This window comes from Enhydra lutris, unplaced genomic scaffold, assembly GCF_002288905.1.
Source record: "Enhydra lutris kenyoni isolate GAN:26980312 unplaced genomic scaffold, ASM228890v2 scaffoldscaffold1, whole genome shotgun sequence".
Taxonomy (NCBI): domain Eukaryota; kingdom Metazoa; phylum Chordata; class Mammalia; order Carnivora; family Mustelidae; genus Enhydra; species Enhydra lutris.
In genome coordinates, this window is record NW_019154085.1 from 83,441,518 (window position 1) to 83,455,820 (window position 14,303).

Genomic DNA, 14,303 nt, shown 5'->3' on the forward strand with positions numbered 1-14,303 from the left:
CTATTCCTAATATTATATCATCTGCAAAGAGTGAAAGTTTACCTCTTCCTTAACTACTTTGGATGCTTTTTATTTCTTGTCTGATTGCTGTAGTTAGGACTTCAGTAACCTGTTGATTAAAAGTGTGAGAGTCTGCATCCTTTGTCTTGTTCCTGATCTTTAAGGAGAAGCTTTCAGCTTTTATGATGCTGCCTGTGGGTTTTCATGTGTGGGTGGCCTTTATTTTATTGAGGTATGTTCCCTCTATATAACTTAGCTAAGTGCTTTTATCATGAATGGATATTGGATTTTGCCAAACTTTTCTGCATCTGTTGTGATGATTATATGATTTTTATGCTTCATTTTGTTAATGTGGTGCATCATGATGATTGATTTGTGGATATTGAACTGTCATTGCATCCCTGGTATAAATCCCACTTGATTATGATGAATGAACTTTTTAATGTATTGTATTCAGTTTGCTAATATTTTGTTGAAGATATTTGTGCCTGTGTTCATTGGGAATATTGGCCTGTAATTTTCTGTTTTTGTAGTGGTTTTGGTATCAGGTTAATGCTGACCTCATAACCATTCCTTCCTTTTTGATTTTTTGGAATAGTTTGAGATGTAAAGGTATCAATCAACTCTGAGTATTTAGGAGGATTCATCTGGTCCTAGAATTTTATTTCCTAGGAGTTTTTATAAATTTTTAATGGTTTATTTATTTGAGAGAGTGCAAGCATGAGTGAGAGGGGCAGAGGGAAAGAGGTTCTCAAGCAGACCACACTGAGCAGGGAGCACAACAAGGACTTGATCTCAGGACCCTAAGATCACAATCTGAGTGGAAACCAAGAGTTGGAAGCTTAATCCACTGTACCATGGGCGCCTCATGGGAGTTTTTAAGTTACCGTTTCAGTTTTGTGAGTCATAGTTCAGATTTTCTGTTTCTTCCTGATTCAGTCTTGGAAGATTGTATGTTTCTAGGAATTTATCCATTTTTTCTAGGTTGTCCAGTTTGTTGGTGTATAAATTTTCACAGTAGTCTCTTAGATCTTATAATCCTTTGTATTTCTTTGGTGTCAGTTGTAACTTCTCTTTTATTTCTTTTTTTTTTTTTTTTTCCAGCATAACAGTATTCATTGTTTTTGTACCACACCCAGTGCTCCATGCAATCTGTGCCCTCTCCAATACCCACCACCTGGTTCCCCCAACCTCCCACCCCCCGCCCCTTCAAAACCCTCAAATTGTTTTTCAGAGTCCATAGTCTCTCATGGTTCACCTCCTTTTCCAATTTCCCTCAACTCCCTTCTCCTCTCCATCTCCCCTTGTCCTCCATGCTATCTGTTACGCTCCACAAATAAGTGAAACCATATGATAATTGACTCTCTTTGCTTGACTTATTTCACTCAGCATAATCTCTTCCAGTCCCGTCCATGTTGCTATAAAAGTTGGGTATTCATCCTTTCTGATGGAGGCATAATACTCCATAGTGTACATGGACCACATCTTCCTTATCCATTCGTCCGTTGAAGGGCATCTTGGTTCTTTCCACAGTTTGGCGACTACAACCATTGCTGCTATAAACTTTGGGGTACAGATGGCCCTTCTTTTCACTACATCTGTATCTTTGGGGTAAATACCCAGTAGTGTAATTGCAGGGTCATAGGGAAGCTCTATTTTTAATTTATTAAGGAATCTCCACACTGTTCTCCAAAGTGGCTGCACTAACTTGCATTCCCATCAACAGTATAAGAGGGTTCCTCTTTCTCCACATCCCCTCCAACCCCTGTTGTTTCCTGTCTTGCTAATTTTGGCCATTCTAACTGGTGTAAGGTGATATCTCAATGTGGTTTTCATTTGAATCTCCCTGATGGCTAGTGATGATGAACATTTTTTCATGTGTCTGATAGCCATTTGTATGTCTTCATTAGAGAAGTGTCTGTTCATATCTTCTGCCCATTTTTTAATATGATTGTCTGTTTTGTGTGTGTTGAGTTTGAGGAGTTCTTTATAGATCCTGGATGTCAATCTTTTGTCTGTACTGTCATTTGCAAATATCTTCTCCCATTCCATGGATTGCCTCTTTGTTTTCTTGACTGTTTCCTTTGCTGTGCAGAAGCTTTTGATCTTGATGAAGTCCCAAAAGTTCATCTTCGCTTTTGTTTCCTTTGCCTTTGGAGACATATCTTGAAAGAAATTGCTGTGGCTGATATTGAAGAGGTTACTGCCTATGTTCTCCTCTAGGATTCTGATGGGTTCCTGTCTCACGTTGAGGTCTTTTATCCATTTTGAGTTTATTTTTGTGTACGGTGTAAGAGAATGGTCGAGTTTCATTCTTCTACATATAGCTGTCCAGTTTTCCCAGTACCATTTATTGAAGAGACTGTCTTTTTTCCACTGTATATTTTTTCCTGTTTTGTCGAAGATTATTTGACCATAGATTTGAGGGTCCATATCTGGGCTCTCTACTCTGTTCCACTGGTGTATGGTGTCTGTTTTTATGCCAGTACCATGCTGTCTTGGTGATCACAGCTTTGTAGTAAAGCTTGAAATCAGGTAACGTGATGCCCCCAGTTTTATTTTTGTTTTTCAACATTTCCTTAGCGATTCGGGGTCTCTTCTGATTCCATACAAATTTTTGGTTTATTCGCTCCAGCTCTTTGAAAAATACTGGTGGAATTTTGATCGGAATAGCATTAAAAGTATAGATTGCTCTAGGCAGTATAGTCATTTTATCAATGTTTATTCTTCCGATTCAAGAGCATGGAATGGTCTTCCATCTTTTTGTGTCTTCTTCAATTTCTTTCATGAGTCTTCTGTAGTTCCTCGAGTACAGTTCCTTTACCTCTTTGGTTAGGTTTATTCCCAGGTATCTTATGGTTCGTGGTGCTATAGTAAATGGAATCGATTCTCTAATTTCCCTTTCTGTATTTTCATTGTTAGTGTATAAGAAAGCCACTGATTTCTGTACATTGACTTTGTATCCTGCCACGTTGCTGAATTGCTGTATGAGTTCTAGTAGTTTGGGGGTGGCGTCTTTTGGGTTTTCCATATAAATAATCATGTCACCTGCGAAGAGAGAGAGTTTGACTTCTTCATTACCAATTTGTATACCTTTTATTTCTCTTTTTTGTCTGATTGCTGTTGTTAGGACTTCTAATACTGTGTTGAACAACAGTGGTGAGAGTGGGCATCCTTGTCGTGTTCCTGATCTCAATGGGAAGGCTGCAAGCTTTTTCCCATTGAGGATGATATTTGCTGTGGGTCTTTCATAGATAGATTTTATGAAGTTCAGGAATGTTCCCTCTGTCCCTATACTTTGAAGCGTTCTAATCAGGAACGGATGCTGGATTTTGTCACATGCTTTTTCTGCATCAATTGAGAGGACCATGTGGTTCTTCTCTCTTCTCTTATTGATTTGTTCTATCACATTGATTGATTTGCGAATGTTGAACCATCCTTGTAGCCCAGGGATGAATCCCACCTGGTCATGGTGGATAATCTTTTTAATGCGCTGTTGGATCCTGTTTGCCAGGATCTTGTTGAGAATCTTAACATCCATATTAATCAGTGATATTGGTCCGAAATTCTCCTTTTTGGTAGGTCTTTGCCTGGTTTGGGGCTCAGGGTAATGCTGGCTTCATAGAAAGAGTCTGGAAGTTTTCCTTCTGCTTCAATTTTTTGAAACAGCTTCAAGAGAATAGGTGTTATTTCTTCTTTGAAAGTTTGGTAGAATTCCCCAGGGAATCCATCAGGTCCTGGGCTCTTGTTTTTTGGGAGGTTTTTGATCACTGCTTCAATCTCGTTACTAGATATCGGTCTATTCAGGTTGTCAATTTCTTCCTGGTTCAATTTTGGGAGTTTATAGTTTTCCAGGAATATATCCGTTATATCTAGGTTGCTTAGCTTATTGGCATAAAACTGTTGATAATAACTTCTGATGATTGTTTGTACTTCCTTGGTGTTAGTTGTGATCGCTCTCTTTTCATTCATAATTTTATTAATTTGGGCTTTCTCTCTTTTCCTTTGGATTAGCGTGGCCAATGGTTTATTGATCTTACTGATTCTTTCAAAAAACCAACTTCTGGTTTCATTGATAAGTTCTACTGTATCTCTGGTTTCTACCTCATTGATCTCTGCTCTAATCTTCATTATTTCCCTTCTTATGTGTGGAGTTGGTTTGATTTGTTGTTGATTCTCCAGTTCTTTAAGGTGTAGAGACAGCTGGTGTATTCTGGATTTTTCAGTTTTTTTGAGGGAGGCTTGGTGGCTATGTATTTCCCCCTTAGGACCGCCTTTGCTGTATCCCATAGGTTTTGGACCAAAGTGTCTTCATTCTCATTGGTTTCTATGAATTGTTTCAGTTCTTTGATCTCCTGGTTGATCTAAGCATTCTTAAGCAAGGTGGTCTTTAGCTTCCAGGTGTTTGAGTTCCTTCCGAACTTTTCCTTGTGATTGAGCTCCAGTTTCAAAGCATTGTGATCTGAGAATATGCAGGGAATAATCTCAGTCTTTTGGTATCGGTTGAGTCATGATTTGTGACCCAGTATGTGGTCTGTTCTTGAGAAGGTTCCATGTGCACTTGAGAAGAATGAGTATTCTGTTGTTTTAGGGTGGAATGTTCTGTATATATCTATGAGGTCCATCTGGTCCAATGTGTCATTCAATGCTCTTGTTTCTTTATTGATTTTCTGCTTCGATGATCTGTCTATTACTGAGAGAGGTGTGTTAAGATCTCCTACTATTAATGTATTCATATCAATATGACTCTTTATCTTGATTAACAGTTTTCTTATGTAATTGGCTGCTCCCATATTGGGGGCATAGATATTTACAGTTGTTAGATCATCTTGGTGGATAGTCCCTTTAAGAATGATGTACTGTCCTTCTGTATCTCTGACTACAGTCTTTAGTTTAAAATCTAATTTATCTGATATGAGAATCGCTACCCCGGCCTTCTTTTGAGGCCCATTGGCATGAAAGATGCTTCTCCCTTCACTTTCAGGCTGGGTGTATCTTTAGTTTCAAAATGGGTATCTTGTAGACAACATATGGATGGGTCCTGTCGTTTTATCCAATCTGCAACCCTTTGTTGTTTTATAGGCGCATTTAGGCCATTCACATTGAGAGTGATTATTGATAGATACATTTTTATTGACATCGTGTCACCTTTGAAGTCTTTCTTTCTGTAGGTTGTCTCTATATTTCTGTTCAATGTTTTCTTAGGATTTTTCCTCTTTTATAGAACCCCCCTTAATATTTCCTGCAGTGTCGGCTTGGTGGTTGCGTAGTCTTTTAAGCCTTGCCGGTCTTGGAAACTCTTTATCTCTCCATCCATTTTGAATGTCAGTCTTGCTGGATAAAGTATTCTTGGCTACATGTTCTTCTCATTTAGTGCCCTGAATATATCTTGCCAGCCCCTTCTGGCTTGCCAGGTCTCTGTGGACAGGTCTGATGTTATTCTGATGGGCTTTCCTCTGTAAGTAAGGAGACTCTTTGTCCTTGCGGCTTTCAAGAGATTGTATCTACAATTATGATTCCTCAATTTGACTACGAGGTGCCTTGATGTTTTTTTGGAATCTATAATCTTGGGTGGAGATCGTTCGGCCTCTAGTACATGAACACTGGTTCCATTCATGAGATTGGGAAAATTTTCATGAAGAACTTGTTCCACTATATCTTCTAGACTTCATTCTTTCTCCTCCCCTTCAGGGATTCCAATAATTCTGATGTTGGAACGTTTCATGGCATCATTTATTTCCCTGATTCTGTTTTCATGGCTTCTAAGCTGTTTGTTCCAGGCTTCCTCCTGATCCTTTCTCTCTATCTCTTTGTCCTCCAGATCACTAATTCTATCTTCTGTCTCAGTTAACCCAGCTTTTAGAGAATTTAGATTAGATTGGAACTCATTGAGAGCATTGTGAACCTCATCCCTGGTAGCTTTCAGCTCTGCCCTAACATTGTGAACTTCATCCCTGGTCGCTTTCAGTTCGGCCCTAATCAATTCCGTTTGGTCATCCATGGCTTTCTCCAATCTAGCTATTGCCTGGATAATTGTTAGCCTGAATTCTCTTTCCGACATATTGTCTATGTTGATAGCCATTAGCTCTGTTGCAGAAGGCCCATCCTCTGTATTTTTCTTCTGTTGGGCATTTCTCCTTCTAGTCATTTTGGTGAGAGATGACTGAACGGATGTAGCTGGATGTATCGACCGTGGTGCAGTCAAGGTGCACCCTGGAACGCTTCTGAGCAATCAGGGTTCCCCACCCAAATGAGAGCAAAAAGAAAAGAAAAAGAAAAAAGAGAGAGAAAGAGACAGGAAAAAAAGGGAAGATAAAAGAGAAGGTTCAGCCCAAATGGGCCCCAAGGTAAGATTGATGAAGTATACAAACAAAAACAGACAAACAAAAAGACTGATAAAAGTATATGACAAGAGAAAAAAGAAAAAAAAAATATATATATAAGCAAATAAAGGAAGAACCTCATCAAAAAGAACCCCAAGTGTAAGATTTATATACTATCAGGACAAACACAAAAATACAGAAACACTGGCAGAAGAAAACGATGGGAGAGTGGTTATAAATTCTCAGTGTGGGCGAGGAAGGTTGTTTTGATTCTTCCTGGATGTATCTTGATACCTTTGTTAAAGGACTCAACTTTCCTAAGATAAAGGGGGATTAAAAATTGGTTTACCTATAGGGGTAGCATTGATTGGGGAAAGGGGATTACCTTGATGTTTAACTCTACATGAATATTAGAAAATAAAAATAAAAAAGGAATAAACTAAACTAAAATTTAGAAAAAAATTTTAAAAAATAGAAATGCAAAAGAAAAACACAGGTGTATGTATCAAAAAGTTCAGGTTAGAAGGTTATTATGGAATTTGATGTACTGGACATCTCACTGTGATGGTAAATAGGTTAAAAAATTATCTATATATATAAAAAAAAAACCAGAATAGTGGAAACAAGTTAAAAATAAAAGTTGTCCTATGAAGTAGTGGTGGTGATTCTCTTGTAGTTTTGTTTTTTTTTTCCTTTTTCTTTCCTTGTTGGTTTTCTGAGGGAGGGGCCTGCCATGTGGGTTTTCAGTCAATGATGTTCCCTGAGTTAAGTCCTCCTGCTCCCCTCAAGCTGGTGGGCTCTGAGGAAGCCAGTTTTTTTCAGGCTTTTGTTCTCTGGAGGTTTTTATGTTCATTTTTTTTTTCTCTCGCCTTGACCGCTTTTGATGGTTTTTGTAGTTTTAGAGGAAAGCAAACTGCACCCTGACCCCCCTCTCAGAGAGAAGCCTCAGTCTGGTCCCCTGTGGGTATTGCAGAGTCCATATAAATTCCCCCTTGGCTGCTGGCAGAGCAGGTTCCCAGTCGCGGTCCCTGGGGATGCAGGATCTTCTGCTTGTACCCCAAACCACGGCAGCGGTGGCTGTCTGGGCAGCTCCTGACCGCCAGAAGTTACAAGCAGCGATCGCACACTGAGATTTTCCCGCTGGCCTGTGCTGGGAGTGCCTGGTGTTTCTGGGTCTAAGAGCGCCGGGCTTATGCACACCTCTCTCAGGGGAGGCTATGGGTCGCGCGCGCGTCTCAGGCTCTTGAGAGCAGGGCGCGGGTCCGGGAGCACCAGACTGGGCCTTCATGCACCTCTCTCAGGGGAGGGTGAGGGGCACCCGCGTCTCAGGCTCTGTAGCACAGCTCAGCGTTCTGCAGGCTGGCGAGTCTCCCAGCCCCTCACAGGAGCCGGACCCCATGCGTTCTCGGGCATGCTGGCGGCTCAGGGACCAAGATCTGGTTTCTCCAGCACACTCTCTCTGGCTCACCGCCAGGGGAGGCTCTCCTGGGTCCGGGGACTTAAGCCCCTGTCCCTAGCTGCCCCGATTCCCGCAATCCCCCACCCCCTGCAATCCTTTGCTCTTTCTGAGTGCTTTCAACCAGTCTCCAAGTTAATGCTGGTCCCCAGATGCAGGGGTATTACTTTCCAATAGGTTGCCTCTGGTGGTTCCCTCCCCCTTTTGTTTATCTCCGATATCAGTCCGATGTTCCCACTCCACTTTACCAGCCCACTGGCGTCTTCTGCCCCTGTAGAGCTCCAGTAGTGTATAATTCTGATCTCAGGCTGATTTCATGGGTGATCGGAGTTCTTTGATAGGTAATCAGCTCACTTTAGAGTACAGGTTGAAACGGTGCCTCCTCCTACTTCCCCGCCATCTTGTCTCAGCCCTTCTCTTTTATTTCTGATTTTGAGTCCTCTTTTTATCTTGATGAATCTCTCTAAAGGTTTGTCCAATTTGTTTATCTTTTCAAACAACCAGCTCTTAGTTTCATTGATGCCTTTTCTATTGCTGGTTTTTGTTTTTGTTTTTGTTTTTTTCTAAATCTTTCATTTGTTTTCATTCTGATCTTTACTTCTTCCTCCCTTGTACTGGCTTTAGGCTTTGTTCTTTTTCTAGTTCTTTTAAATGTAACATTCAGTTCTTAACTTGAGATTTTTCTTGTATCTAGGGTAGACCTGTATTGCTCTAAACTTTCTTCTTCAAACTGTTTTTCTCTGTCCCAAAGATTTTTAGAACACTGTGTTAACATTCTCATTTGCCTCCATGTAGTTTTTTGCTATCTCTTTGATTTCTTTGTTAACTCATTATGTTGTTTAGTCTCCAGATGTTGTTTAGTCTCCAAATGTTTATGATTTTTTCTTTTTTTTTTTCTTGTGATTGATTTCCTGTTTCATACCATTGTGCTCAGAAAAGATGTTTTATATAATTTCATTCTTAACTAAATTTATTGAGACTTGTTTTCTGGCCTAATGTGTAACCTGTCCTGGAGAATATTCTACATACACTTGACAGGAATGCTTTTGGTAGTGTTTTTGGATGGAATGATCTGTAGCTATCTGCTGAATCCATATGGCTAAGTCTGTTAAGGCTGGCGTTTCCTTATTGATTTTCTGACTGGATAATCTGTTGATGTAAGGGGTGTTAAATTGTAATTAAAATGTAATTATAATTATAAAATTATAGTATTATGGTCAGTTTCTCCCTTTGTGTCTGTTAATATTTGCTTTATATATTTAGGTGCTTCTGTGTTGGGTGCATATGTATTTACAGTTATTATATTCTCTTATTGGATTGATCCCTTTATATGATGTTCTTCTTTGTGTCTTATTACAGTCCTTGTTTGTTTGTTTTTTTTTACGGTCTGTTTTGTCTGGTATAAGCATTGCTACCCTGGCCTTCCCCCACCCCCACATTTGCATGGGCTTTTTCCATCACTTCACTTTCAGTGTGTATGTATCCTTAGGCCTGAAGTGAGTCTTGTGTAGGCAGCATGTAGATGGGTCTTATTTTTTTAATCTGTTCAGCAACCTTATGCCTTTTGATTGGAGCACTTAGTCCGTTGACATTAAAAGTGGTTATTGATAGGTATGTACTTATTGCCCTTGAATTTTTTTCTGTTTGTTTTTAATAGTTCTTTTCTGTTCCTTTTTTCGCTTGCTCTCTTGTCTTATGATTTTATGACTTTCTTTAGTATTATGTTTGGATTCCTTTCTCTTTATTTTTTGTGTACCTCTTTGAAATTGGTTTGTGGTTACCATGAGGCTCAACTGTATGTTAGCAGTCTATTTTAAGTTGGTAGTTGCTTAAAATCAAAAGCATTTTAGGTTAAATGTCCAACTCTTGATCCCGGGGCAGGTCTCTATCTTAGGGTTATGAGTTCAAGCCCCACATTGGGCTGCACACTGGGCATTGAGCGTACATAAGAAACAAACGAAAATCATTTTAAAAGCACTAAATGTTTACTCTCCTCCCACTCTCACACTTTATGTATTTGATCTCACGTTTTACATCTTTTTACTTAGGATATACCTTAACTAAGATATAGTTGATTTTTATTAGTTTTTAATATTCCTACAAGCTTTATAATTGATTGCTCTCCTCCTTTTACTATATATTTGCTTTTACCAATGAAATTTTTCTTTAGTAATTTTTAAATTTCCTCTTAGGGCCTTTTCTTTTTTGCTTAAAGAAGTTCCTTAACATTTCTTGTAAGGCTGGTTCAGTGGTGACGAATTTCTGAAACTTTATCTTGGAAACTTTTCTCTAATTCTGAATAATAATCTTCCTATATAGAATATTCTTGGTTGTAGGTTTTTTCCTTTCAGCACTTTGAATATTATGTATCGTGCATGTAGACCTTGGATTTGTCTTCTTTGAGGCTTCCTGTACTTCCTGGACCTGGATGTCTATTTCCTTCCCCAGATTAGGGAAGTTTTCAGCTATCATTTCTTCAAATAAATTTTCTGCCCCTTACTCTCTTTCTTCTTCTGGGACCTCTAGAATGTGAACGTCAGTATGCTTGATGTTGTCCTAGTGGTCCCTTAACATATTCTCATTTTTTAAATTATTTTTCCTCTTTGCCATACAACTTGGGTCCTTTCCATTACTTTGTCTTCCAGATTGCTGATCCATTCTTCCGTTAATCATTTATTCATTTCACTTACTGTATTCTTCAGCTGTGACTGATTCTTTTTTATATTTCTTATCTCTTTTTTGAAGTTCTTACTAAATTCATCTGCTTGTTCTCACTGAGTTCATCCACTTGACTCCCAAGTTTGGTGATTATCTTTATGACCATTATTTTGACATCTTTATCAGGCAGATTGCTTACATAACTCCATTGGTTAGTTCTTTTTCTGAAGTTCTGTCTTTTTCATTTGGAACATACTCTTCTGTCTCCTCATTTTGTCTGATGTAGTGTTTGTTTATATTAGGTAGTGCATCTCTTGATCCTAGAAGTAGCAGCCTTATGTAGAAGGCATCCTCTGGAGCCCAGAAGTACAATCCTTTCGGGTCACTAGATCTGGAGTTTCAGGGCTGTTTTATGTGGGTTGCTTGCACATCTCTTGTCACTGGGCCCCGACTGCTGAGGGTACATTTGTCAGGGCTGGTTCCTGACCCAAATGGCAGCAATGCCTCACCACAACTATTGGAGGCACACCAGTGTGTGGAGCTGGTCCCAGCCCAGGTATCTGAGAGACCTGGCTGTGGCTGCTCAGGGCAGGTGGGTGGGGGTAGCCTCTCTGTGGCTCATTGTGAGATCCCACCAAGACTCTTGTGTGCTTGCTGGCGGGTGGGGTTGGTTCCCCTTCCCTTGGGTAGGACTTACTTGGAAGAATACCTACCTAGTGGGTGATTAATACAGTGCAGTTCCACAGGGGAATTTCCCCTGGCGTGGATAGTGGTCCTAATGAGACAGATGAATAGTGTCACAACTGGCTCTTACAAGCATCTAACTAGCTTTCCTGAAGGAAAACAAGAAAAATAGTGCTTCCAGCACTTCCATTTCCAAAGAAAGCTCCTACAGATCCTTGTTCTTCCAGCACTATGTATGCCTTAGTGAAGTATACCTTCCCATATGGCCCAGGTGTTTTTCAAACTGTTGCCTCTGAGCAATTGAAATTGTGTATATGCCCTATGAGAATAGAGTCTCCAATTGTAGTCCCTCTGGCTCTCCCAAAATTAAGCCCCTCTGATTTTCGAAGCCATGCATTATAGGGACTTGTCTTCCTGGTACAGATAACCAAGGCAGAGGGTGCCCAGTGTGGGATCTGAACCCCTCACTCCTCAGGAAGGACCTCCACACCATCTGCTGTGGATCGCTGCACTCGGTGTATGGTTCCTACCCCAACCATATTTCTGCCTCTTTTTACCCTTCTCAGTGTGGCTTTTAAAAATATCTTCAGCTGCATACACAGACACACACACACACACACACACACACACACACACACACACACACTCCTAAGCTGCTAGTTTTCAGAGCATTCTCAGAGTTGCTTTGTATGTTGTTGCAGTCTTGTGTCTGTGGAAGAAAGTGAGCTCAGGTAACTTCCCTACTCTATTTTCCTGTGAAATCAAAATAACCTTTGAACAGCATTCTTACCTATTTTTTATCTCTTCTTGCTCTACTCCTTTTTAAGTGTTTTCTTTTGAGGAGTTGTAAGTAAGGTACACAAGTAGGAAGAGGTAGAGCAGCAAGAACTTTTTTTTATGCTTTACATTTATAGACCTATATGACATATGTATTGGAACACTATATTTTAATAGAGCCAAGTGTGAGAATACCTTTCCCAAGCATTAATATTAGCTCTCCCATAAGAATAGACTCCAAATTAAGAAGTTTTGTTCAGTAATATCTCCAGAATGCCTAAGTAAACGTGTAAATGTTTTTCTGATCCACATTTCCCTAGATGCTTGCTTTAAATCGTGTAACAACATCACACCCGTTTATGACTGCAGCAGATCTGATGGAGGCAAACCAGTTGTGCAGCATGGACTCTAAAGCAAATATTGTACATGGTGAGACGCCTGTTTAATTAGTTTTTTATAAATTTAAGTTAACATAATGGAATTCTTTCAAAATTATACTTAACATTGGGTATAATACAGACTACTTTTAAATCCATGTAGCCTTTAAGCCCCACAAAAGGTATTATGACTCCCGTTTAAAGTGGAAGAATACTGATTCTCTCCCTGCCTTGTTACATTGGAAGTCCAGCTAAGACTTGTAATGCAGGTGTTCACATTGCATTAGGTGCCACTAGAGAGCCTTAGCATTGAAGGTTCACTCTCCCTTTGAAGAATCTAATGAATTTTCTTATTTTAGAAAAAAAAGTAAATATAATTTCCAGGTGTTCAGGGTTTCTTATGAATAGTCAAGGACCCCATGTGATTTAAAGTACATAATTGCAGGGGCACCTGGGTGACTCATTCTCTTAAGTGTTTGCCTTCGGCTCAGGTCATGATCTCAAGAGCCCTGGGTCGGGCTCTCTGCTCAGTGGGGAGCCTGGTCTTCTCTCTCTCAAATAAATAAAATTTTTAAAAATATATAAAGTACACAGTTGAAGGGCCAGTTTATGTTTATTACGAGCCATGTGATCAGTGCTTGATAATACTCTCTCTAATTCTTATAACATCTCTGTAAGCTTAAGAAGATTCTTAGTTTGCTTATATGAAAGCTAAGCCCAGGAAGGTTGAGCTGTTTGCTTAGGATTGTATAAGTAATAGTGACTGAAAGATAATTTGAACCTGGGGGATGTCTTGATCTCCTGCCACCCCTCAGAACAATGGTCTTTCACTTTATCATTCTCTTTGGAGGACAGTTATTTCAATCTTATGGATCAGTAAGTTAACATACAACTCATAATTTGTTTTCCTTTTACTATATAGGTCTGTCAGTTTTGGAAATCTGTCTTATAATAGCAATGAAACATTTAAATGACATCTATGAAGAGGAGCCCTTTAATTTTCAAATGGTCTATAATGGTGAGATGAAACTTTGATTTCTTTCTGACTCTACCTCACTGCCTATTTGAGGGTGTTAATGTTGTTATGCTTTCTATCCAGAGTTTCAGAAGTTTGTTCAAAGGAAAGCCCATTCTGTTTATAATTTTGAAAAACATGTTGTCATGAAGGTAAGATTTAAGTTGACTGTTATTTTTCTGAATACAGGTAGATTTTTACATCCAGTTTGATTGTATATGTCATATTTGAACTCTTACTAACTTTGAAACATTAGGTATTTATCATAGAAATTTTTTTGTATGGTAGACAAAAATTAATCTCAAAATGTTTGAATAATTCTAAGGCAGCCCGATATTTCCCAGTTTGTGCAATTATACTGCCCTCTACTGTCTGTTTCTAGCACTGCATTATACAAAGAACTATACGTTGCAGTTCATCAGTAAAATTCTGTCCCTTTACAACCCAGGGGTTGGCTTTATAATCGTAGCAGTAAAAAGAAAAAATGCAGATATTAGCCATTAAAAAACTAAAAGATAAAATATGGGCTAGTGAGGACATATAAAGTTTTATTAAGGGTTGGTTAAGTCATGAGTTTTTAAACTTGAGGAACTTCATTAGAGTGTACCATTGTCCACTAGAAATATATGAGCCACATAGTGTAATTTTGGATTTTCTAGTACCAGCAAAAAAGTTTAAAAAGGCAAAGTTAACTTTAATGATAATTTTTATTTGGCCTAATATACCAAAAACATTTTAATCTATAATTGATACAGAAAATTATTAATGAAAAACTTCATTTTCTTTTGTATTCTTTGAAATTTCATGTGTTTATACTTAATTCACTAAGAATTCATTGGAATTACTTGCTCTTTAGATTTCATAAAATTTGTAGCTGAAGTAGATGTACATTCTCAATTGTTCCACTAACTTAAAATTTTCTAAATGATTAGAGTATCAAATTTTAAGTTAAACTTAATAAACTTAAATAAAATTAAAAATCAAGTTACACGAATAATAGTAGCCCTCTGTGG

At 38.8% G+C, this 14,303-nt stretch overlaps 1 protein-coding gene across 4 annotated transcripts in view; it reads left to right on the forward strand.

Moving 5' to 3' along the window:
• Positions 1 to 14,303, forward strand: part of LOC111145952 (origin recognition complex subunit 4) — a 96,505-nt gene that overhangs the window by 79,135 nt on the left and 3,067 nt on the right. For all 4 annotated transcript variants that reach the window (XM_022501284.1, XM_022501303.1, XM_022501295.1 and 1 more), the window contains 3 exons: positions 12,219 to 12,327; positions 13,198 to 13,293; positions 13,375 to 13,442. In XM_022501284.1, coding sequence (XP_022356992.1) covers positions 12,219 to 12,327; positions 13,198 to 13,293; positions 13,375 to 13,442 — 273 coding nt within the window. The remainder of the gene's footprint in view (positions 1 to 12,218; positions 12,328 to 13,197; positions 13,294 to 13,374; positions 13,443 to 14,303) is intronic.